Raw genomic sequence first — 26680 nt, forward strand, 5'->3', positions numbered from 1 at the left:
GGCGCCGTGCAGGTGAGCGCCACAATCAGGACTGCATACGACCGAGGCACACAGGGCCAACACCCGGCATCATGGTGTGGGGAGCGATCTCCTACATTGTCCGTACACCTTTGGTGATCGTCGAGGGGACACTGAATAGTGCACGGTACATCCAAACCGTCATCGAACCCATCGTTCTACCATTCCTAGACCGGCAAGGGAACTTGCTGTTCCAATAGGACAATGCACGTCCGCATGTATCCCGTGCTACCCAACGTGCTCCAGAAGGTGTAAGTCAACTACCCTGGCCAGCAAGATCTCCGGATCTGTCCCCCATTGAGCATGTTTGCGACTGGATGAAGCGTCGTCTCACGCGGTCTGCACGTCCAGCACGAACGCTGGTCCAACTGAGGCGCCAGGTGGAAATGGCATGGCAAGCCGTTCCACAAGACTACATCCAGCATCTCTACGATCGTCTTCATGGGAGAATAGCAGCCTGCATTGCTGCGAAAGGTGGATATACACTGTACTAGTGCCGACATTGTGCATGCTCTGTTGCCTGTGTCTATGTGCCTGTGGTTCTGTCAGTGTGATCATGTGATGTATCTGACCCCAGGAATGTGTCAATAAAGTTTCCCCTTCCTGGGACAATGAATTCACGGTGTTCTTATTTCAATTTCCAGGAGTGTATGTTTGTGAGCTACAATGTTCGCCTTTTATGCTTTTGACGGAAGATGAATGCAATGTATATTGTCATTGCAAAAAGATATTTTTAAATGACATAATTACAGTTTAGCAATTTTCAGATTTTTCACTTTACTTGTACCGTGAAAACTCGCTTCTTGTGAAATTTTATGTTTGTACGTCAACGGGAAGTACCCTACAGAGTTTACAGTATGATTTTCGAGTAACAAAATATATGACATAAATGGCCGTATCTTTTGAGTGTATTGACTTAGAACCTGAAAATTTATACTCGGCCAAGGGACCATGGACCATGTGATAAAATTTGAACTCGACATGCCAGTCTCTTCAAGAGCAAAAGGGGTCGTAACAGACAGACAGATGGAAAACGAAAAAAAAACATGCTATATAATTGCAAATTAGCAATTTTCGGATTTCTTCCCTTTACTTTTACTGTGAAATCTTACTTCTTGACAAATGTCATGATTCTAGGTCAACGGGAAGTACGATATATATTTGATGAGTGAGTTTTCAAATATCGAAACAGGCGACATAAATGGCCATATCTATAGTGTGCACTGACTTAGAAGCTTAAAAGGTTTACATCGCCAATGAAACATGCATCTTAGTATGTGACATAAATTTGAATTCGATACGCAAATTTTTTCTTAGAAAAAGGGTACTTGGCAGACCGACAGGTAAAGTGAAAGACGGAGGAAAAATGAAAAAAAAATTATTTTACGTAATTACAAATTAACATTTGTTCTTTGAAGCCCGCAGAGCAAAATATGTCTTTCAGTGATATGATTGTTTCGAATAAATCCAGCTACACTGCTATGTATGTTGTTTATATTTTATCTAATTCACGATAAGGGCATTTAGGCAAATTGCCGTGTAGCTGGATTTATTCATGCAAATTAACGATTTTCGGATTTTTTCGGTTATTTTTACTGTGAAACCTTGCATCTCGCCAAATTTCTTGTTTCTAGGGGAACGGGAAGTTCCCTGCAGATTGTGATGAGTGAGTGTTCGAGAGTCAAAATACGTGACATAAACGGCCATATCATTTGACTGAAGTGATTTATAATCTTAAAATTTTTACACTGCTAAGAAACCATAGACTTTAATATGTAGCATACTTTATGACTTCATGCATCTACCCACTCCTGAGAGAAATGGTTCTGAACAGTCGGACGGATAGACACACTGACAATAAAGTGAACCTACAAGGGTTTTATTTTTAAGGGATAGAGGCACGGATCACTAAAAAAGGTAGGATACTATATAATGAAAATCGGTAGAAAGATGGATATACGAAAATGAATAGTTATAGTAGTCAATAAAATCATATTTTGTCAGAATGTTTTTCCTTCTGTCAGTGAACACGTTACAAACATTTAACGAAGGTATGCCAATGCAACATAGGATTAAATCAAAAGGCTGCAGATCTCAGAAATCGATAAACTTTTTATTTGCCAAGGGACGAGGTGTCCTTAATGGCGAACTTAATGGAATCTTATGACCCTGATTTTGAGTTCATAGGACAAGCGTGTAAAGCAATGATCGTTGGTCATAGTGATTATTTCAAGTTCTGAACAGCTACTAATCTACTATTTCAACAATAGATCAGGCAGAACCACAATTTTTGCTTTTATATTCTAAGATGCAGTTAACCAAATTACTGAGATTAATTGTAAAAAACTTACATGACTGGCAATCTTTTTCAGATTTTGTAGATGTGAGGCAGTGTTCAGTTAATCTATGATTAGAACAGAAAGGGAAAAAAGTCTACTCTTACGAAATTCCCACGTATCACAAAGAGTTTTCTCAAATAAAGCTTAATTCGCAGTTCATTTGTTGAGTGGATTGGTAATGCTACGTGAAAGAACACTCCTGAGGTCTATTCGACTGACTGCGAAAGAAAATACAGGTTAATCCTGAAGTACACTAAAAGAGTTCTTAAAAATGTAGCTGAGTGTGTTGAGTGAGGCATGGCAGTCAGTACACTTCTTATTTGTTGCATCAAACCATCATCTGCTGGTGATACCTCAGACGTTTGCCTACAAATTAAAGACCTTTTGGAATATTGAATTCATACTGAATTAAAGAGCCTTTGTTCTTAAAGAAACGAATTAAAAGTTATGTATTAGAGGCGCTAAAGTGATGGATATAATCGAGGAAATTTGTATATTATTATAGGAAAGATTGTTCTCTAGTACTAACTGTGTGAAGGACAATGTCCACCATTAAAATCACTATTAAGACTGCAGGCAACAAATATCAAATGGTCCAGATGTGCAATCCATACTTTCATGTGCAAAAGTTTAGTATTTCATCACAAACTAATGAAGTAAGTAGGCAATTCGTCATTTACATTACGTATGGAAGATAACATATCGCAGCTGGCTTCTCATTCATAAACTGCATTTTAACTCAATTTGTTTATATCGATATCTAGTGTCTCTGTGCTATAGGGGTGGCATGTTTGATTAGCAGTCAAGGGTCAATCCAGATATAGAAGGGGTCAGTGACGTGCAATGGAATGAAGACAAGGATTTACAGTCAGATGAATATAGGATAATGTGGCCAGCAGCAGAAAATGGTAAAACTGGAGTAGGATTCGTTATGAAGAGGAAAGTAGGGCAGGGAATTTGTTACTGTGAACAGTTCAGTGATAGGGTTGTTTTTATCAAAATCGATAGCAAATCAACACCGACAACGATAATTCAGGTATAAATGCCGTCGTCGCAAGCTGAAGATGAGATAGAGAGAGGAGGATATGGGCTTCGGACAAGGAGTGAGAGAGGAGACAGACTAATTGAGTTCTGCAATAAATTTCAGCTAATAGTAGCAAATACTGTGTTCCAGAATCAGAAGAGGAGGATGTATACTTGGAAAAGGCCGGGTGACACGGGTAGGCAGAGATTCCCACATCAGATACTTTATTATAAGTCGTATCCAGGAGCAGATATAGACTCAGATCATATTGTATCAGTAATGAAGAGTAGGCTGAAGTTTAGGAGATCAGTCACAAGGAATCAACACGGAAAGGGGTTGGATACGGTTACCATTGGTAACAGAAGAAATATTTCAGTTGATAGGTTAAATGTTGAGGGAAATGCAGGAATACAGAAATATAATAAATAGGAAGTGCTCCGAATCTAAGACGATATGTCTGCATGTAAAATGTGAAGAAATCGAAAAGATATGATTGTCGGAAAGACTGACTCAACTTACAGGAAAATCAAAACAACCTTCGGTGAAATTGAAAGCAAGGGTGGAAACACTAAGAATGCAGTGGGAATTCCACTATTGAATGAGAGGAGAGAGGGAATAGGTGGAAAGAGTACATTGAAGTACTCTACGAGAGGGAAGATTTGTCTGAAGTGATAGTAGAAGAAACAGCAGTCGGTTTAGGGGAGACACGTGATCCAGTATTAGAGTCAGAATTTGAGAGAGCTTTGGAGGACTTAATGTCGAATAAGGCAGAAAGGGTAGATAACATTCCATCAGAATTTGTAAGATCATTGGGAGAAGTGGCAACGCTGGCGTGTAGAATGCATGTGTCTGGCGACATATCACCTAACTTTCGGAAAAATATCATCCAGACATTTCCGAAGACTACAAGAGCTGACTAGTGCGAAACTATTCGCTCTATCAGCTTTACAGCACATGCATCCAAATTGCTGACAACAGTAACACATAGAAGAATGGAAAAGTAAGTTGAGGACGTGTTAGATGACGACCAGTTTGGCTTTCGGAAAGGTAGGGGCACCAGAGGGGAAAGTCTGATGTTGCTATTGTTAGTGGAAGCAAGACTAAAGAAAAATCAAGACATGTTCTTAAGATTTATACACCTGGAAAAGGGTTCGAAAATATAAAATGGTGCAAGATATTCGAAATTCTAAGAAAAATAGGGGTAAGCTATAGGGACATACAGGTAATATACAATATGTACAAGACCCAAGAGGGAATAATAAGAGTGGACGACCAAGAACGAAATGCTCGGATTGATAATGTTGTAATCCAAAAGCTAAAGGGAAAGAAATAATGATAAATAAACAATAAAGCTGGTAATTCATAAAGTCAAACATGTTTAAACTAGCAATTAAAATAATTAAAGGTAATAAAATCAAAGCCAATATAACTTCATAAGAAATTGATTGAGCAACAGAATGCAGGGAACCTAACAAAGAATAATTTGAATTAGATGACCAACCAGCAATTATAACAGTATAAACACCCAATCTAGTACAACATAAAATAAACCAGAAACCATAAGAGTAAGAACACATGGAAGTTAAGTAAGGAAAAATTACTCAGACAGCCAAAGAAATTATTAAATTAAAAACAGCAGAAAAATAATACTGTTCAATCTGTACATCGAAGAAGCAATGGTGAAAATGAATTACAGGTTCAGGAGTGTAATTAAAAGTCAAAGCGAAAGGATATCAATGATACGATTCGCTGATGACAATGCTATCCTGAGCGAAAGTGAAGTAGAATTACATGATCTGCTGACTGGAATGAACAATTTAATGAGTAAATCGAAGAAAGACGATAGTAAGGAGAAGTACCAGAAAAGAGAACAGCGAGTAGCTTAACATTTAAATGACTTCTGCTACCTAGACAGCAAACAAACCACGACGGAGAGAACAAGGAGGACATCAAAGGCAGACTAGCACTGGCAAAAAAGGCATTCCCACCCAATAGAAGTATTGTAGTATAGGACTTAATGTGAGGAAGAAATTTCTGAGAATGTACGTTTGGAGCATAGCATTGTATGGCAGTGAAACATGGACTATGAGAAAAGCGGAACAGAAGATATCTGAAGCATTGGAGATGTAGTGCTACAGGCGAATATTGAAAATTAGGTGCAGTGATAAGATAAGGAATGAGGAGAATATGTGCAGAAACGGAGAGGAAAGAAAAATGTTGAAAACACTGATAAAGAGAAGGGACAGGATGACAGGACTTCTGTAAGATATCAGGGAATGACTTCCCTGGAGCTAGAGAACTGCAGAGGGCAAAAACTGTAGTAGGAGACAGAGACTGGAATACATCCAGCAAATAATTGAGGGCGTAGGTTGCAAGTTCTACTCTGAAGAACTTGGCATAGGAGAGGAATTCATGGATAGCGGCATCAAACTGACTAAAAAAATGCAGAGGAAGAAGGAGAAACGTCTATCAACACGTGTCGGAATTTTGAAATGACAGGATTGTAGCGTACCACGACTATACTTAAGTTCTCCATAGTTACTGCATGTGTTGGTGAGGATCCCACGACAGTCGAGCGTAGGACACAGACAAACTGATCGCTCAGCTGTGACCATGATACAGCGACGATCAGTACACTGAGACATGACATGGACTTGTTTGCTCCAAGATAAATATCCATATGGGTAGTGCAACGATTTCTAAGCATTGCGGATGACAGTACAGAGATCATCATTTAAGTCTCCTTAGAGCGTCAACACAGAGAGGCGCGCCGCCAGTGCTATGCTGAACGACAACAATGAGAGAGGATGAAGATAGCATCCACTCAGCTGTGCACTCTCAAACCGACGATCAGTAGCTTCAGTCATGAAATTGGATTGTTTACAGCAAGATAGTCAGCCATGTAGACATTGGGACGGTATCTAGGCACCGTGATCTGACAGAACAGGGACCATTGTTGCGGTCTAATTTGTCACGTTAGCATCGACAAGTTCGCCAATAATTTTGCGCAGAACGACAACACTGGGAGAGGATGGATAAAGTGACTGGTAGTCTATGCACTATCATACAGCTACGATGAGTGCCTTGAGTCATGAAATGCACTTGTTTGTACCAAGAGAAGGATCCACACAGACAGTGCAACGATGTCCAAGCACCGTGGACTGACCATATAGTGACCATTCCTGCGGTGTCATTTGGCATGTCAGCACCGAGAGGCGCGCTGACAATGATACGCTAAACATTGACACTGGAAACAGGCGTTTCCGAACTTTTTTTGAGGCACGCCTTGGGTCTCGGTATGGCATCATGTCATCCAGTCTCAGTTCGGGTTGATAATCAGCCGATTTCGAAACATGGGTTCTATGCTAATCTTCGAACCCCCTAATCACTTACAGATTTAAACATGTGTTCTTCCTAGTAAACTGTTCATATACAATAAGTTAAATTTAGTTATATGTTGGTCTTCTCGGTGATGCAATTTTGATGGCCATCGGAGTAAAATAACAGCTTTGAAAATGTCTGAAAATAATTTTTACTTCAATCAATGTTATTGTTGATACATTACATTTACCAAGACTCAACAGAAAACTTTAATGCAGTCAGTGTGCATGGTGCGAATGCATAAGGTTTGAGAATCTTAACTGGAAGAACTACATGCCACATAAAAAAGTGAGAGGATAGTTGAAGGCTTGGCAGTAGGATGATTAATGATTTGAGGACAGGAAGATCATTGCCATTGTGTTTGTTGATTTTTCTGCTCACTGCGATAAAGTAAGTTACAAGAAACTTCCAACGAAACTCGATTAGCCGACAAAAGGTTTTACATGATTCTGCCAATGAATCCTGATCAGTTGACAAAAGATTCTTACTTTGCGTATCAGAGCCTCTCATTAAAGCGGTTATTTTATGACAGTATTCTCACGGAAAAAAGAACAGTAGATGTCAATTATAGAAAAATAATTTTCCCAACACATTGTTCTCTCTCTATTCTCATGCGACATATACACAAATGACTAGGTCAATAAATGAACGACAATACAGATCATTTGCGTTTATGGTACTGTGAGAGATACGCAAGACATAAATTTTTAAGAAGTGAAACAGTAACTTACAACTGTAAGAAGAATTATGGAAGTATTACAATGGAGATTCCCTGATGCCTTACTTATCAAATACGTAATGATGGGCATACCACCATCAAAATAAGTATACAGACCGGACGTTGAATGTATCTTAGCTTGATGTCGATCAGCGAAACAATTTCTGCCTTAAAAATCTTGAGGTTGTACTGATATTCATACAACACTATCTCTAGAGAAGAAGAATATTCTTAAAAGAAGTGTTTATTTCATTATCTAGATTTTAAATACAGTCAAGTGGCGAAAATACACCCCTGGAAAGTGAAATAAGAACACCGTGAATTCATTGTCCCAGGAAGGGGAAACTTTATTGACACATTCCTGGGGTCAGATACATCACATGATCACACTGACAGAACCACAGGCACATAGACACAGGCAACAGAGCATGCACAATGTCGGCACTAGTACAGTGTATATCCACCTTTCGCAGCAATGCAGGCTGCTATTCTCCCATGGTGACGATCGTAGAGATGCTGGATGTAGTCCTGTGGAACGGCTTGCCATGCCATTTCCACCTGGCGCCTCAGTTGGACCAGCGTTCGTGCTGGACGTGCAGACCGCGTGAGACGACGCATCATCCAGTCCCAAACATGCTCAATGGGGGACAGATCCGGAGATCTTGCTGGCCAGGGTAGTTGACTTACACTTCTACAGCACGTTGGGTGGCACGGGATACATGCGGACGTGCATTGTCCTGTTGGGACAGCAAGTTCCCTTGCCGGTCTAGGAATGGTAGAACTATGGGTTCGATGACGGTTTGGATGTACTGTGCACTATTCAGTGTCCCCTCGACGATCACCAGAGGTGTACGGCCAGTGTAGGAGATCGCTCCCCACACCATGATGCCGGGTGTTGGCCCTGTGTGCCTCGGTCGTATGCTGTCCTGATCGTGGGGCTCACCTGCACGGCGCCAAACACGCATACGACCATCATTGGCACCAAGGCAGAAGCGACTCTCATCGCTGAAGACGACACGTCTCCATTTGTCCCTCCATTCACGCCTGTCGCGACACCACTGGAGGCGGGCTGCACGATGTTGGGGCGTGAGCGGAAGACGGCCTAACGGTGTGCGGGACCGTAGCCCAGCTTCATGGAGACGGTTGCGAATGGTCCTCGCCGATACCCCAGGAGCAACAGTGTCCCTAATTTGCTGGGAAGTGGCGGTGCGGTAGCCTACGGCACTGCGTAGATCCTACGGTCTTGGCGTGCATCCGTGCGTCACTGCGGTCCGGTCCCAGGTCGACGGGCACGTGTACCTTCCACCGACCACTGGCGACAACATCGACGTACTGTGGCGACCTCACGCCCCACGTGTTGAGCAATTCGGCGGTACGTCCACCCGGCCTCCCGCATGCCCGCTATATGCCCTCGCTCAGAGTCCGTCAACTGTACATACGGTTCACGTCCACGCTGTCGCGGCATGCTACCAGTGTTAAAGACTGCGATGGAGCTCCGTATGCCACGGCAAACTGGCTGACACTGACGGCGGCGGTGCACAAATGGTGCGCAGCTAGCGCCATTCGACGGCCAACACCGAGGTTCCTGGTGTGTCCGCTGTGCCGTGCGTGCGATCATTGCTTGTACAGCCCTCTCGCAGTGTCACACCGGTGTCAATGTGTTCTTTTTTCCATTACCAGGAGTGTATCTTTGCGAAAAATTTATATGACTGTGGCAAAAAAAAAGAAAAGAAAATCATCTACAACAAAAGCTTAGCTGGAAAGGCTCGGGAAACAGCCCCAAGTGCTTTGAAAATCAGCCTTGTCAATCTGCTCCTCCACAAGTGATTATGGTGAAAAGCCTGGAGGATCAGTTAACACCCGAAACTTTTTTTCATTTATAGTACTTCTAATAGAAAACTTTAACAGATGCCATAAACTTTAAGAAATTAGGAAAAAAGGTTCGGAAGTCTGAAAACAATGACGAAATGCATAGCAGTGTCGGGAAACATTAACGTCGGCAAGACTTATCTCCTTCAGGTACGTACTCCATATGAAAGCCGAAAGTCTGCTAAAAATTGTTATAAACGGTTTTGGGGGCTCAAAGACAAATCTAGGTGGTGTGAAGAAGTGGCTGGTAATTTAAAGCTGAGCTGGCAACAAAAAAAATGCACTGGATACAAAGAAGTCCAAACTAAAAAAAAAAAAATCCTAGGTGGAAGGGTATCAGAACACATATTTTACCCCTATCAGCTTGTAACTGTTGGCAGGAAAGAGAAGAAATGCTGATATGAAGGGATTGAAGCATATGTCGATAACGGTGAAAATTTAAGTAAAGCTGGCCATACCGAAAACAAAGAAAGAATGAAATGTCTGCATTCCACCCATTTCCTTTTCCTATCTTTTTTAAGAGTCTTCCAATTCTAGAACGAAGGTTTATGGTCTTGATAGCCCGGGAGGTACTCACCTTTGGTGGCAGGCGAAAGGAAGAGATGTGACGTGGAGCCGCCGCCTGCGCTCTCACCAAAGATGGCAACCGTGCTGGGATCCCCGCCGAAGGCCGCTATGTTCCTCTGCACCCACTGTAGGGCCAGCACCTGGTCCTTGAACCCGGCATTGCCCGGGATATCTTCGTTCTGTAGGCTGAGGAACCCTGCCACACACGAACTATCAGACTTCAATTGCTTTGTTTATTGAATATACAAGTTTCTTTAAGATCTGGTTTCTGGTTTTTCTGCTCTGAAATAAAAAAAAACAGTATCCAACAGGATAGGTAGTACACAACGGAAAAATAATCTTAGAACTCCTGTAAGCCATAGTTGGGAGACGATTCTTTGCTGTACTCAGAGTCATCAATATTAGATTCTAAATTTGTTGGTTAATGGTGTTGAACATGAAAACGTATAAGGAGGCTCCTGAATCACAAAGTGACTTATGAATTTTTAGAATCAAATGGATAGGATTATTGGTTCGTACAGGGCAGTGAAATTTTAAGTCTAGTTTCTCCTTTCAGACAAACGAGTGGACCATGTATCCCTTCCTGCAATGGTTCCTCATGGTTCTACAAGGTATCTTTTCTATGTGCCAACACGTTGTTCAAAGAAATAGTGATTTGTGAATTTGTCTATGAAGGTTATACTTTATTAGATAGCAGTATATCTTAAATCAAAATATAAGCCAAACAAATATCTGAAAGTACTATACAGTCACAATGAATGAATCGAAAGCCATTCTAGACTACGTATGGAACAATTCACTCAAGTGATAACAGAAAACTTCAATTAATCACAGTTCTTAAATGTCAACATGGAAACAAATTAAAATTCTTCGGTGTTTAACTTTTATGTTCCTACCTAAAAAGACAGATGAAATATGTTTTTATTGTTATTGTTGCTGTGTGGCTTAGAAGATAATGTGTAAAAAATAGTTTTAAATTTAAATATGTAATTCAAAAAGAAACGAGCCAGACGCTGTAAAATGAAAATTGCTAAAGGGATCGTAATGCTGCTGGCAAGAAGAAGCTATAACAGCGCTGAGATCCCTAAGTCGTCACTACAGAGACACGGTTAATTAACCACGTGACGTCAGAGTGACGAGCACGCGTCCGCCGACCTCTGCACTCAGTCGTGCTGGAAACAGAAAATGGTGGCTTCTAAGGAAGAGCAAAAGGGTGTAGTGGGTTTACAGACAGAGGAAGGAGCGTAGGGGACAGAAATTCGTCGAAGAATGATACAAAGAACACTGAATGCTCTTTCCAATAACAAACCTCAATCCGATCTCTACATACCAAGGCTCAATCCGATCTCTACACTGGATATACAAACTCCACATGCCATTATATGGTGCGTGGCACAGGGTACCTTTAACCGCTATTGTCACTTACTTTCCTATTCCACTCACAAATGGACAGAGTGAAGAACGGATGCCTATACCCCTCCAAAGGAGCCCTAATTTCTCTTATGATCGTGGTCCTTATACGAAATGGTGCATTGGTGGCACTAGAATCATTCTGCATTCAGCTTGAAATGCTGGTTCTATAAATTTTCTCAGTAGTGTTCCGCGAAAAGAACGTTATCTTCTCTCTAGGGTTTCCCATTTTTGTTCAGGAAGCATCTCCGTAATACTGGCGTATTGATCGTGCCTGCCCGTAACAAATCTAGCAGCCCGCCTCTGAACTGCTTTAATGTCTTCCTTTAATCCCACCTGGTGCGTATCCGAAAACTCGAGAAGTACTCAAGAGTGGGTCGCACTAGTGTTTTATACTCACTCTTGTTTCCGGAAATTTTCCCACTAAACTGAAGCCTACCATAAGCACCACCTTACTACCGTCAGTATGTGCTCGTTCCAGTTCATACCGCTTTGGAACGTTACTCCCAGATATTTAGTAGACGTGACATTGCTGATGCTGTATTCGAAAGTTGCAGGATTGTTTTTCCTACTCATCCACATAACTTACAATTTTATACATATAGAGAAAACTGCCATTCATCACACCAACTACAAACTTTGTTAAGTTGTCTTTTCTACAGTCGCTCAAAGATGTCATCTTCCCGTACACCACACTGTCATCAGCAAACAGCCACAGACTGATGCTCATCCTGTTCGTCATATCATTTGTGTATGTAGAGAATAAAAGCAATCCTGTCACCTCTCTGGTGCTGTCCTGACGATACCCTTGGCTCTGATGAACAACACAGTGTGTTCTATCACTTAAGAACTCATCGAGCCACTCACATATCTGAGAACTCGTTCCACATGTTCGTAACTTCTTTAACAGTGTGTCGTGGAAACCGGTGTTAAACATTTTCCAAAAATCTAGTAATATGGAATCTCATTGTTGCCCTTCATCCATGGTTCGCTGTATATCATGTGAGAAAAAGACATGCTGAGTTTTGCGCGACCGATGGTATCTAAGACTGTGCTGATTCCTGGACATGTTTTTCGTCTCAGGGTAATTTACTGTGTTCAAACAGAGAACATGTTCAAGGATACTGCAGCTGACCAATGTTAAAGATATTAGTCTTTAATTTTGCGGGTCCGTTCCTCTAAGCTTCTTATGTACAGCAGTCACCTGTGTTTTTTGCAAGTCGTCTGGGTCATTGCACTGGGTGAGAGATTCGCGATAAATGCAAGTTAAGTATAGGGCCACTCCGGTACTTTATGTAAAATAGAATTGGGACTCCATACGGACTTGGCGATTAATTTGTTTTCAACTTTTTCGGCTGCTTCCCTGCGCCAGAGATGCCTATTACTGATTCCACCATCGGGTGTTTGGACGACTGTGAAACTAAGGTATGCTTGGACGATCCTCCTGCTGAATGATTTCTTAAAGGCGAGATTTAAACTTCGACTTTCCTTTTGCTGTCTTCTATTGTCACACCAGATTTTTCAACGAGTAATTGGATTGAAATCTTAGACACGCTTAGCGATTTTACGTAGGACCCAAGTTTTCTCGAGTTATCGGCAAGATCTGTTTGCTACGGTGACGATCGTATTTTTTGTATGCTTCCGGCATCGATCTTACTACAGACGCACGAACTTATACTAACCTTTGCAGTCATTTGAGCGTTCATTTTTGAACCGAGAATGCAACAGTCTCTACTTCCTTAACAATTTCCGAATTTTGTTACTGAACCATTGTGGGTCTTTTCTGTCGTAAATCCACTTACTCGCCACATATACCACCATAGGTCAATTTACAATCTATTTCAACTTTGCCCATAATTTCTCTATGTCCATCATACTAGAATTAAATGGTGGCCACTCATTTTGTAAGTGGCCTGAAGACAAGTGCTTACCTATTCTTTCTAGCAAAAAGACTCTCCTACCTTGTTGATAACTTTATTGACTTCAGTAACCATTGTCAATTAAATGACTTATGGGTCCATGGCTGCCAATGAAACTCGACGGTCTTCAATAATGAGGTCATCCACCAGCTGCGCGATGATAACGCTTGCCTCGTTCCAGATCGTGCGACATCCTCCTGCGACATCCGTCCTTCAACTCGCTTCTGCCATGGCTCGATCATCCAACGGACATGCATTGCTCTTAGTTCACTTCTTCCATTATTTGAAGAACTACGTTCCCCGCACTCAATCTGCCGTCATAAAATGCACTACACCCATCTTATCATCTTTTCAAGCCTCCATTTTTCCGCTTTCAGCACGACTAAGTGCTGTAGCCGATCGACAGGTAGACGTGCTCTCCCTGTCATCACGTGGCCGTGCGTCCAGGCCGCGAGTCTCAGCGCTCTTGTGGGAACCACACCTTATTCCGTAGGCAATGGCAGCACGATCCCTTCAGCGGTTTTCCATTTTAGGGGCTCAAGTTTGTTTCTTTTTGAATGGCAGTAATAGCTTTACAGCAGAACTGTCACGTACTGCTAAGATGTACGTATCGCACTACGCCACGTAACAGATAGCAAATGTTTTGATTCAGCACCAGGGCTGCTCGAACGATGTGTGGCTGCTAAACTACTTGGGTCTTGGTTGTCCAGTGGAGCGACTAAACACGGTCACACACTGTTATACTCAGTAAAACGTTTGTGTTTCTATCATCTGTGATTATTAAAATACAGGAAGTGGGGAACCAATAACTCTAAATGACACACGAGAATATATTTAATGTTTCACTTAATTAACGAAATTAGTCTGTGGCACGGAGTGGACATACGAGTAAGTATACCAGAATGAGATTGTGTGAGAGTGAGGTTATCTTTCAGATATAAGCTGTAGCTTTTGCTAAATAATTCTGCAGATTTAGGTATTGCACACAACAAAAGTCTTGAAGATGGGGCAACCGACCGAAGGAAAAATCCAATTAATAAATGGAACGTTGTGTAAGAGCAACTAACATCCAATGGGACGGAAATGGCTGCTCGTCATCCCAGGCCATCAACAGCCAGCTATCTTGGTACATTTCCACGACGCTAGAAGCGGGTTTCTACCTGCTTGACAATGTCCAAAATCGGTAAGACATCGTATACGAAATTGCGGGGCGGGTTTGACATGAATGATGCTTCCGTATAAGTACTGACTTGTGGTTAATGGATCCCCTCCATTTTGGTGCATCAGTCTTCCCGCGCTGAGCACGTGATACAGAATCCTGTAAAACATGGACGTTAACAGTGTTTATGTACAGGTTTGCTGAATTGTTACTTCAACTGTCTTAGAAATACGTACTTGGTGGGCTTGTTTCTTGTAATTTCCTTTATCACTAGCAGTCCGATACAAGCACGATCTATGCACTCTTGGTGTTTTCCTATTTTTTCACCCGGTCTTTTAATTGTAAATTTTTACAAAGTACACTCCTGGAAATGGAAAAAAGAACACATTGACACCGGTGTGTCAGACCCACCATACTTGCTCCGGACGCTGCGAGAGGGCTGTACAAGCAATGAACACACGCACGGCACAGCGGACACACCAGGAACCGCGGTGTTGGCCGTCGAATGGCGCTAGCTGTGCACCATTTGTGCACCGCCGCCGTCAGTGTCAGCCAGTTTGCCGTGGCATACGGAGCTCCATCGCAGTCTTTAACACTGGTAGCATGCCGCGACAGCGTGGACGTGAACCGTATGTGCAGTTGACGGACTTTGAGCGAGGGCGTATAGTGGGCATGCGGGAGGCCGGGTGGACGTACCGCCGAATTGCTTAACACGTGGGGCGTGAGGTCTCCACAGTACATCAATGTTGTCGCCATTGGTCGGCGGAAGGTGCACGTGCCCGTCGACTTGGGACCGGACCGCAGCGACGCACGGATGCACGCCAAGACCGTAGGATCCTACGCAGTGCCGTAGGGGACCGCACCGCCACTTCCCAGCAAATTAGGGACACTGTTGCTCCTGGGGTATCGGCGAGGACCATTCGCAACCGTCTCCATGAAGCTGGGCTACGGTCCCGCACACCGTTAGGCCGTCTTCCGCTCACGCCCCAACATCGTGCAGCCCGCCTCCAGTGGTGTCGCGACAGGCGTGAATGGAGGGACAAATGGAGACGTGTCGTCTTCAGCGATGAGAGTCGCTTCTGCCTTGGTGCCAATGATGGTCGTATGCGTGTTTGGCGCCGTGCAGGTGAGCCCCACGATCAGGACAGCATACGACCGAGGCACACAGGGCCAACACCCGGCATCATGGTGTGGGGAGCGATCTCCTACACTGGCCGTACACCTCTGGTGATCGTCGAGGGGACACTGAATAGTGCACAGTACATCCAAACCGTCATCGAACCCATAGTTCTACCATTCCTAGACCGGCAAGGGAACTTGCTGTCCCAACAGGACAATGCACGTCCGCATGTATCCCGTGCCACCCAACGTGCTGTAGAAGTGTAAGTCAACTACCCTGGCCAGCAAGATCTCCGGATCTGTCCCCCATTGAGCATGTTTGGGACTGGATGATGCGTCGTCTCACGCGGTCTGCACGTCCAGCACGAACGCTGGTCCAACTGAGGCGCCAGGTGGAAATGGCATGGCAAGCCGTTCCACAGGACTACATCCAGCATCTCTACGATCGTCTCCATGGGAGAATAGCAGCCTGCATTGCTGCGAAAGGTGGATATACACTGTACTAGTGCCGACATTGTGCATGCTCTGTTGCCTGTGTCTATGTGCCTGTGGTTCTGTCAGTGTGATCATGTGATGTATCTGACCCCAGGAATGTGTCAATAAAGTACCCCGTTCCTGGGACAATGAATTCACGGTGTTCTTATTTCAATTTCCAGGAGTGTACAACAATGGAGTTAAAGATGTGGCTTTCATGAAACATTGCACGTTGAACACAAGCCTTAGTTATTTTTGAAGCATTCGTCTGTATATTCGTGTAGTCAGTAGTAAAGTACGACATTTAAAACCCTTCGCAATTCAAAATCTGTCCTATTATTGACTGTTCTTGTAACTTTGTCATTATTAAGAATCAAAGATTTAAAAACACAGTTTGAGGTACTTTTGTGGAGATATGTGGCATAATGACTGTTTGAATATTTAAAACGAAATTACACACTAATTTATTAATTACACATCTCTCTTGACGTCTCAATGTTTTTTTATGGTATTTCTTTTTGTTATTCCGGCAGCATAGAGAATTTGTCTTCACTCACTGAAACAGCACTTGGGAGCAGGGATGCCACTTGTTCAACTGTAAGATCGTTAATCACATTGAGAGGTAAACATTGCACAGCACGAGAAGTCAATACATAGAGGGGATAGTTACCCCGAGTTTCTTTCAGTGATTTCCAATGTCTGGTATGCAATGCGGCCACTATGACGCACATGTCATTTAAATTGCTTATACAACGTGCCACTGATCTGCGTGCGCGGTGAGGGTGACCAATAGCTGCTCAGATGGTTCTTACAGGAATTACATGAGGCGAATCTGGTCGTCGAGACATCAACGTGAGTTCTCTGCAATGCTCCTTTAACCACTGTAGCACGGTTCTGGCTTCGAGATACCGATAATTATACAGCTGAAGGATGACATCGTCACCAGGGAAGGCATAAAGCATGAAGGGATCCAGGTGGTTCGCAGCTGTCAGCGTGTCTTCGATTACTACCACAGATCCCACGCAAGCGCAAGAGAATGTCTCCCACACCATAATACAGCTCCCACCAGCCTGCGTCCGCGGCGTGCTGCACATTTCTGGTCGCCGTTCACCTCGATTACGGCGTTTGTAGAGACGACCATCGACCTAGTGTTACAAAAATATGATTCACCTGAAGAGCCCACACGTTTCCATTGATCGACTGTCGAATTCCGATAGTCTCGTGCCCACTGCAATCGTAATTGTCGCTGTCTTTGGGTTATTCACGTCAAAACGTCAGGGTAGTCTGCTGCGGAGCTCCATGTTTAACGATGAACGCTATGCTCCGAAACACTTGTGCGTGCACCAGCACTGTGCTGTTTTGGCAGAGATGCCACACTTCACCATCTATCCCACTTTACAGAACAGACAAGCCTCCGATCTCCACGTTCTGGCCGGCCGCGATGGTCTAGCGGTTCAGGCGCTCAGTCCGGAACCGTGCTCCTGCTACGGTCGCAGGTTCGAATCCTGCCTCGGGCATGGATGTGTGTGATGTCCTTAGGTTGGTTAGGTTTAAGTAGTTCTAAGTTCTAGGGGACTGATGACTACAGATGTTAAGTCCTATAGTGCTCAGAGCCATTTGAACCATTTTTTCCACGTTCTGTGAAGTGCTGTGGACGTTCAACCATTTAGCATCTAGCGGTAATTTCACTGTCCTTCTACCTCTTTCTGTAGAAGCTTGCGACAGTAGCATGTGAACCATCGACCAGCTCCGCCGTTTTCAAGATACGCATTCACAGGATCTGCGTAATAATAATATGTCCTTTGACAAAGTCGCTTATCTCGGTGGATGTCCCCACTTGCAGCCCTTATCTTGGTTACGGTGAGCCCCCATCCGTCTGCGCTGAGAATACATACTTTAGTTATCGCATCTCGTGGCCGCAACGTCACCAGGCGGCATCCATCGTCGTAGTGGCCAGTCGTCGCAATATTCTGGTTTATCAGTGTTTGCATAGTAATGCGAAAGACAGAGCGTCCCGAACCCCGGACCAGGAGGCCGCCGGCTGCGGAGCCTGCACACGTCGGCGCACGGTCAAGCGGCAACTCGCTTTACCAGTCCACACTAGCACACATACTTAGTAGCAGCTGTACGATTTTTTTTTAAACGAGGTATTCTTCCAAATACTTAAATATGAATACAGTAAGGCAATGCTTCCCAACCTGTGGGCCGCGGACCCATTAGGGGTCCACCGGCTCTTTCTAGGAGGTCCGCGGCCACCTTTCACCATATCGTGTAAAAAAAATGAGTAAAATTATTGAATAAAAACGTGAAAATCAAAAGTCATTACTATTTTTTCGTGTGAAAAACATGTGTACTTTTACTTCTGGTCGTATCCCCAAGCAGCCTTTGCGGTTCCTAAGTGAGAAAGTATACAGAGTTTAGTGCCGGAGAATGCGGCTTCTCTGATCGACTGTTTAGCAACAATACGGGGGTCGTTTGTGCGCTGGTTCACGGCGCTAGATGCGCTGAAACCTTTTGCGCATGCTCGGAGCGAGCTGTGTCGACCAATCACAGCGCTCGCTGGCACGTATGCGGCCCCAGGCTTCATTAAATGTTAAACGTGCGTTTTCAGTGCACTACCTGTTTCATAAGTCGGTTTTGGACCAGTTTATGACTTCTAGTATGGGTCGTTGGCTGAAGTCAGACTCGTTGAAGAAGGCTGCAATTTCTCCATCGCCTTCACAACAAGGGAAGTTTCCAGTTGAAATGAATGAGGAGAGAGGGCGACCAAAGGAAGACTTTACATATATTTCAACATTTTTCTTCAGATTTCACGAAAAACCACACACACACACACACACACACACACTCACACACACGACTGTTACGAAATTGTACAAGCTTCTTACACAACAGTAACCAAATAGTGGAAGTGAACAGACCATAAGCGACAGCTTGTCAACAGCGAACAGTTTGGACTTGTCGATGATTGCTCTTGGAGGAAGAAATCTCCATCGTGTGAAATTTCAATTACCAAGTAATTTTAATCAGGCTATAGTGTGTTGAACAAAGGGAGTAGATCCACTAGTAAGTGTCTGGATAAAGTGGGAATTCAAATTGGATCGTTAATTTCAAGTTGTTTTCATTCATGTCTAAACCAAAGACTATGGTTACTTCGAGGGGGGGGGGGGGGTCATTGGGAACATGGCACCTGCATTAAGAACCTTTCAGTTCCCATGGGTTTCGCTCTGAAATTTGAAGTTACTGTGCTCTTGACTGACTAGGGGTCCGCCATGGATTTTCGACTGAAGAAGGGGTCCGCCAGCTGAAAAGGATGGGAGGCCCTGCAGTAAGGTATCGTCACACTGCCTGCATATCGCCAGATAGCAAAACCTTCGAATTTCAGTCAGTCTCCACTGTATAGCCTTGGTGTGACTGAGGATGCCAGGTTTGCACTTAGATAAGACGGGTCGAAAATATACAGAGGTAACAAAGTCATGGGAAAGCGATGTGTACGTATACAGATGGCGGTAGTATTTCGCACACAAGGCTTAGAATGGCATTGCATTTGTACACGGGCAATTCATGTGAAAAGGTATCCGACATGATTATGGCCCCAAAAAGAGGCGAATTAACAGACGTTGAATTGGAACGGTAGTTGAAGCAAATGTGGCGCCTTATAGGGGATCACTGATAATTGTATGTCTACATGAACCGACGATCCTGCTTCTTCTGAAATAGATTCATTACCATAGATCAACCTTTAGAGTTCATGTTAACCCTCAAAATATTATATTATTCCCTAAAGCCTTCGACAGCAAGATGGTCCATAAGCGGAAAGAAATGGTTTTGACAAATAAGCGTGCACTGGGTCTGTGCTTAGGGCCTATTGGTTCCTGTTTGAACTTTAGCCCACTGACAAACTGACCACATTGCGAAATTTTTACACAGAGGAAAAACTGGGGATTGTAAGAAAAAAGTCTAATGAAAGTGAGAAGTTAATTCGTTAGACCAAAACATTTCATTCTATGACTTGAGTCAGCTATTACATGTAGTTGAACACAATGTAATAAATATTACAGGAGCATAGTATTTACTTCTACTTCGTAACAGGGTACAGTATGTGTATCAGTTGACCAAAACAATGTAACAGTGTACCTCACCGTAACGTAAGGTGATGCTATCTTGTAAACAGTAACAGCCTCAAGTGGTGAAACCCCTGGTAATTCAGCCTAAAGCCAAAATGTTTTGACTTGGTAGTGTAGGAGCTGCATGTTAACGTGTGTCAAATAAACTTAACTTTAAAAATTTTTCGTAGCCAACGGTCGTCTTCAAAATCAATTACGAAATGCTAATAAGTTCTATTTGAGGTTGTTTACAGCCGTTTTTCTGGCAAGCCTATGGAAATAAGTATCAGACTTTTGTATGCACGTACTAAAGCGGGAATCTAGAAACGACGGAGCCATACCCTTTCTACACAACACCCCTGACGCCCTCGGTGTTTTACATTCTCACAACAGGGCACACCCCACCGTCACCCCTCACTCCGAACCGAGGGTCATTGTGAGGTTCGGCCTCCAGTGGACCATTCCCTCCCCTCCTCACCCCCACACCACACGGGAACGTCACACACCGAAGACGAGTGTAACCCCAAATGTTTGCATGGCAGAATAATGATGGTGTACGCGTACGTGGAAACGTTGTTTGCGGAGCAGTCGCCGACACAGAGTAACTGAGGCCGAATTAGGGGAACCAGCCCGCATTCGACGAGGCAGATGGAAAGCCGCCTTAAAAACCATCCGCAGGCTGGCCGGCACACCGGACCTCAACACTAATCCGCCGGGCGGATTCGTGCGGGGGACCGGCACGCCTTCCTGCTCGGGAAGCAGCGCGTTAGACCGCGCAGCTAGCCGGGCGGGTACATCAGACTCTTACTTGCATGGCGAGAGCAACGGAAATCAAAGTCTTCAGCATTAGAAGGAAACTTTTGATCCTAAGAATGATTATTTAGTCACATAAAAAAGATTAGTTAACTGTGGGGTCACAGAGTATCAATTCTAAGTGTACTGGAGATCTCCTTGTACCTAACCGCCCATGACATGAACATATTTGTGCAGTTTGAATAACCTGCAACGACCCTGAGCATTCTTTTACTACACAAACAATAATCTATGAATGCAAGACGAACTTTTACATGGGAATTTCGTGAGAGTCCATCTGCGTTGAGTGCTGGGTGAGCTGCTACATTTATCATCGGTCCCTTGTATAATTACTAGCCTGAAAATCCTCAAATCACTCAGTATAGACAATGTTCGTAACGTCGAGAAACGTCCGCATTATTAGTGGCTAGACGGGAGCAAGACTATCACAAATCGCCGAGGTTCAACCGTAATAAAAACGAACTCTCGCGAAAATGCGTTTGACTGGATACCGCAACCAAAAAGCTTCCCCTGACGTATTGCACGCGTCTGGCAACCCGCTAATTCAAAGAGCTATGCAAGACATTGCAGCATAGAAACATGTGTGTATCCGTTCGTGCGTCCTTGTACATGACGAGGTAACGTCATGATGGTGTGTTAGTGGAATGACGCGAAACGCAGACTTTTTTTCATATTATTTAAGGTGATAGTAACAACTGGCGTCCTACTGATGTACAGTTGTTTCTAGTTTCCTTTCGATCCTACAACAAGAATATGCCAAGACAGTACGAAGCTCTGCATGGTTGACATAGGACTGAAACAAGGTAACGGTAAGAAGTGGTTTAAATAATTAGTTACATAAAGTGCATTGATATACGTAAGTACTGCTGTGATCCGCACCAAGAAAATGTGTGGAATTACACAAATGGCTACTATAGCCTATAGATTATTCATGTGCAGTACTCACGCGGAACCGAAGATCTCCGACAGGTGGCGTTGCGTACGGTATGCCCAGGAACTGGTTGTAGAGAGCACCGTTCAGTGACGTGGCCACCACGCCCCTCAGGTCGCCGTTCTCTACAGTCACAAAGACGTCGTCTCCCTGTAACAGTTTCTCTGGTCTTCATTCTAAATAACGGTGAGTACTACATTTAAAATATTGTATGCAGCTGCACAGATGGGACTACCTGACGAAGCAGGAAGGGTTATTGGATCAGATGCATCTATGGTTATGTGTACCGAAAGTTGGAGAAGACTGCAAGTTGGAAAACGCTACGTTAGTTTAACAGAATTGTGGAGAACAAAAGCTTTGGTAACAATCATTAACTGCTCAGTGCAAAGATAAAATCTACAATATGGAAACAGAAACTAGAAACTAGATTTGACACAACAGGAGGAGCAGACTCCACATCCCAGTTTGCCTAAGCCGATTTAAGAGCATTATAGCAGCCTTAAAACACGTCAGCAGGCTCTCAGGACGGTAAAATGGCACTTGACGTTATGTGAATTCGCATCTTTAATGTGTGGCTGGCACACTCTAACTCTGTAAATTTCAGAGTCAATGAAATGTAATTATTTTGCAGATATTGCTCTACGACTTGTAAAGAAAGCCACGAGCTGAGAACACGAAAGGAAGTAGCAGAACTCCGATCCCAGGCTTCCATAGGACAAACATCCCACACCAAAGAAGAGCTTCGTGCAGAGAGCTGCAGTCAGTGACGTTAATGTGTAGGCTGGACATTCAACACTGGACGGAGTCATCTCCTGAAAAAGTAGCAGGTGGGCACAGTGAAAAATACGCCAACTGAAGCACACTGAATAGGTGAAACCTGAACCTTTGTAACTGCGCACACGCTCTACAAGCTACCTTACGGTGTGCGTTAGTGGTTTCGTCCGGTTCCATAATTTTGTCTGCCCTTACATGTTCCATTTACGAGTGGAACATCGGTAAAGCACCGTATGAGCTGTTATCTGTGTGATCGTCATGTTGCGAGAAGCAATTGGAAGTGATATGCTGACCCACTCCTCTTGTAACGTCACCCATAGAAATGTCAACTGTACACTTCTTGGCGATGCACAACGCCTCTTATGTATCACCTGTGACGAGTTTGTCAAACATTTCAGTTTCGCTGTCGTGCCGATTCCGAGACGAAACGAGCCGCTTTTTGTCGAATATCCTGTGTCTCTTCTGTTTATCCTACTTTGTAAGTTTCACAGACTGATGAACAGTAATCTCGAATCTGTTGTTGTTGTTGTTGTCTTCAGGCCAGAGACTGGTTTGATGCAGCTGTCAATCTCGCACCTAAAAAAAAAAAAAAAAACTTTGCAAGCCGCTCCTTACGTGGATACGTGACGTTTCCTTAAAATACTCCCATTTTATCTCAGCCTTGCCTCTGCTTTTTCTACTGTTTTATGCGGTCACACAGCTTTATGTCGCTGCTGATCTCTACATCTCGGTATTTCGATAACTGTTTCCAGTGATTTTTTTTTTGACAACAGCTTAATCGACATGAAACGTACCTCTTTGCCTGTTTTGGGGCAGTACCTTACGTTTATTTACTTTCAAGATCAACTGCCAGTCTCTGCACCAGTAACCGATCCGCACCAAGTCTTCATGCGTTTCACTGCAGTCTTGTGGCGTTTTAGGCTTCGTGTGAAAGCATCAACGCCTTACGAAAGCTCCGGTGTTATCCTCTTGAACAGTGATGTACACTGAAGTGAAAAACATCATGGGATAGTGATATACACATATACACTGATCAGCCAGAACATTTGTGAACATGACCGACTAAGGATATCGAATGGAGAAGGCTCTCGATCTATCTCAGTTTGACCGAGGGCAGATTGTGATGGCCCAGAGGCTCGGCACGACCATTTAGGAAAGTGTACGATTTGTCAGGTTTTCTAGGAATGCTGTGGCGAGTGTCCTCAACAAGTGGCAAAACCAAGGTCAAACCATGTCGAGACGTCGTGAGGTTGGGCAGACACCCTCATTACAGATGCCGGACGTCGTCTGTCGGACAGAGATGTAAAACAGGACAGGCGGCGAGCAATGGCGAAACGAACATCAGACTTCAATGCTGGCCTGAGTACAAGTGTGTCTGAACACGCAGTGCACCGAACACTTCTAAAAATGGGCCTCCGCAACCGATGACCAATGCATGTGCCAATGTTAACCCCACGACATCGACATCGGCAACTACGACTGAAATGGGCACGTGACCATCGGCAATGGACGTTGGCGCAGCGGCAGAGCTTTGCATGGCCTGATGAATCCCGGTACCTTCTTCATCGTGGCGATGGGAGGGCGCGAAATCGTCGTCTCTCAGGGCAACAGCTCCTTGACACCTGTACGGCGGGACGGAGACAAGCTGGCGACGCCTGCTCAGTGTTCTGGGGAACATTCACGGTCAAGGCTCCATGACGGCAAAGGAGTATGGTACACTGGTTACAGACCGTGTACACCCCTTCATGACGATCGTGTTTCTCGGTGGCAGCGGCATTTTTTCAACAAGATAATACGCCATGTTACAAGGCCAGAAGTCTGACGGAGTGATTCGAGGAACACATTGGTGAGTTCCAATTGATGTGCTGCCCCCCTCCCCCCCTGCAACTCGCCGGATCTTAACCCATGAATCACATCTGCAGTGTGGTTGAATGGGACCTCAGAGATCCCCCCACTCCCCCCCCCCCCCCTGCCGGAATATACGTGCGTAGATATGGTACCAACTACTCTCTCTAGCGACCAACTAAGGTCTCACTGCTTCCATGCCACTATGCTTTGCCACAATTTTCCATGTCAAAGTTGTTAGTTAGGTGGTCATAATGTTCTGACCGAACAGTGTACAAATGGCGTTAGTATACGTACACAAGGTATAAAAGGGCAGTTCATTGGCAGAGCTGTTGTTTGTACCCAGGCGATTTCTGTGAAAACCTTTCCGACGTGATTATGGACACACGACGTTAATTAACAGGCTTTAAACGCAGAATTATGGTTAGAGATAGACATATGAAACACTCAGTTTCAGAAGTCGCTAGGGAATTCAATATTCTGCGATCCACAGTGTCAAGAGTGTGCTGCGGATACCAAATTCCAGACATTACCTCTCACCACGAACGACGGCGGCCTTCACTTAACGAGTGAGTGCAGCGGCCTTTGCCTTAAGTTGTCAGTCCTAACAGACAAGCTACACGGCTTGAAATAACCGGCAGAGATCAGGGGGTATGTACGAAGAACACATCCATTAGAACAGTGCTCCGAAATTTGGCGTTAATGGGCTACGGCAGCAGACGACCGATGCGAGTTCCTTTGCTAACAGCACGATATCGCTTGCACCACCACTCCTAGGCTCGTGATCATATCGGTTGGTCTCTAGACGATTGGAAAACTGTGACCTGGTCAGATAAGTTCCGATTTCGGTTGCTAAGAGCTGAGGGTAGGGTTCGGATGTGGTGCAGACCCCACACAGCCCTGAGCCCAAGTTGTCAACAAGGCACTGTGCAAGCTGGTGGTAACTCCATAATCGTGTGGGTTGTGTTTACATGGTATGGTGTGGGTCATCTGGCCCAACTGAACAGATCATTGGCTGGATATGGTTATGTTCAGATACTTCGAGACCACTTTAAACCTTTCGTGAACTTAATGTCCCCAAACAACGGTTAAATTTTTATGGATAGCAATGCGTAATATCAGAACATTCTGGAAAATTCATGTGAATGCTTTGGTTTCCCAGATCGCCTGACATGAATCCCATCAAACATTTAGGGAACATAATCGAGTCAGCTCATACACAACATCCTGTACCAGCAACTCTTCTGCAAATAATGACGGCTCATATTTTTGCATGGGACTTCCAATGACTTGTTAAGTCCGTGCCAGGTCACCCTTCTGCAATAATCCGGGAAGAAGGAGTTCCAGGACGATATCAGGTGGTATCCCATGTCTTTTATCTCATCAGTCTAAATGATTATCAGTAGCAGCCCCATGACAGTTACATTTACATCTGAAGTTCTTGCGAAGAAGGTCGTGTTGAGTTCCAAGTTCAAGGAAGTCTTGAATCGAATCGGAAATCTAATACTCAGTAAGCTCGTTTTATGATCGCTAAACGACGTTGCAAAATTTTAGCTAGTGCTTGTCGGAAATCAAGAACTGTGGAAGAAACATGATGGAATGCAACTATAATAGTAGCTATAGACAAGTCTCGACTTTGAAAAATTTCCTGTCATAATCTAGACGAAGAAGTCGATTAGCAAGACGTAATGTTGACAAAGGGCAATTTCATAAAAGCTGCAGAATATCGAGAAGCTTAGCTCATCGATTAGCGTACCTCTTGAATCACGGGACGGCGAGGGCCAGCCGTTACCCGCGTTGAGAAGGCGGTAGCAATCAGAAGCAGCACGATGGAATGCATGTTTGCCTGTGAGCGGACGCCGTGGTAGTGGCAATATATATACCCACAGATCGCTGAGAAATTATCTTATCTGTTTTACGATAAAGCAGATACGATCAGTAACTTTAGTTCAAGTATCTTACATCCGGTTCGAGGAATCGTATTATCTCTTTTCTTGAAGCATTAGAAGTGATGTTTCTTTCTTATTTTTTTACCGTGGGAGAGATCTTGACATCGTCCCCTTAGTACAATAACTAGATAACTTAAAATAGATGTTATTGAAAGAAAACGCGACTGAAAATTTCTCGGAATTATAAAGCTTCACCTTACACGAAGCGTCTGCAATGTGAAGTGTTTATTACTTTTAAAATGGTCAGTACTGTTAGGGTTCTTAC

General features: G+C 43.9%; 1 protein-coding gene across 1 annotated transcript in view; it reads right to left on the reverse strand.

The window, feature by feature from the left end:
* LOC126282380 (acetylcholinesterase-like) overlaps window positions 1-26306 on the reverse strand; it is a 49512-nt gene extending 23206 nt beyond the window's left edge. The window contains exons 1-4 of the mRNA XM_049982038.1: window positions 26223-26306; window positions 21863-21997; window positions 17987-18047; window positions 9927-10112 (exon numbers count right to left, since the gene is read on the reverse strand). Coding sequence (XP_049837995.1) covers window positions 9927-10112; window positions 17987-18047; window positions 21863-21997; window positions 26223-26306 — 466 coding nt within the window. The remainder of the gene's footprint in view (window positions 1-9926; window positions 10113-17986; window positions 18048-21862; window positions 21998-26222) is intronic.
* Window positions 26307-26680: the final 374 nt, after the last annotated feature.

This window comes from Schistocerca gregaria, chromosome 7, assembly GCF_023897955.1.
Source record: "Schistocerca gregaria isolate iqSchGreg1 chromosome 7, iqSchGreg1.2, whole genome shotgun sequence".
NCBI classification, from domain to species: Eukaryota; Metazoa; Arthropoda; class Insecta; order Orthoptera; family Acrididae; genus Schistocerca; species Schistocerca gregaria.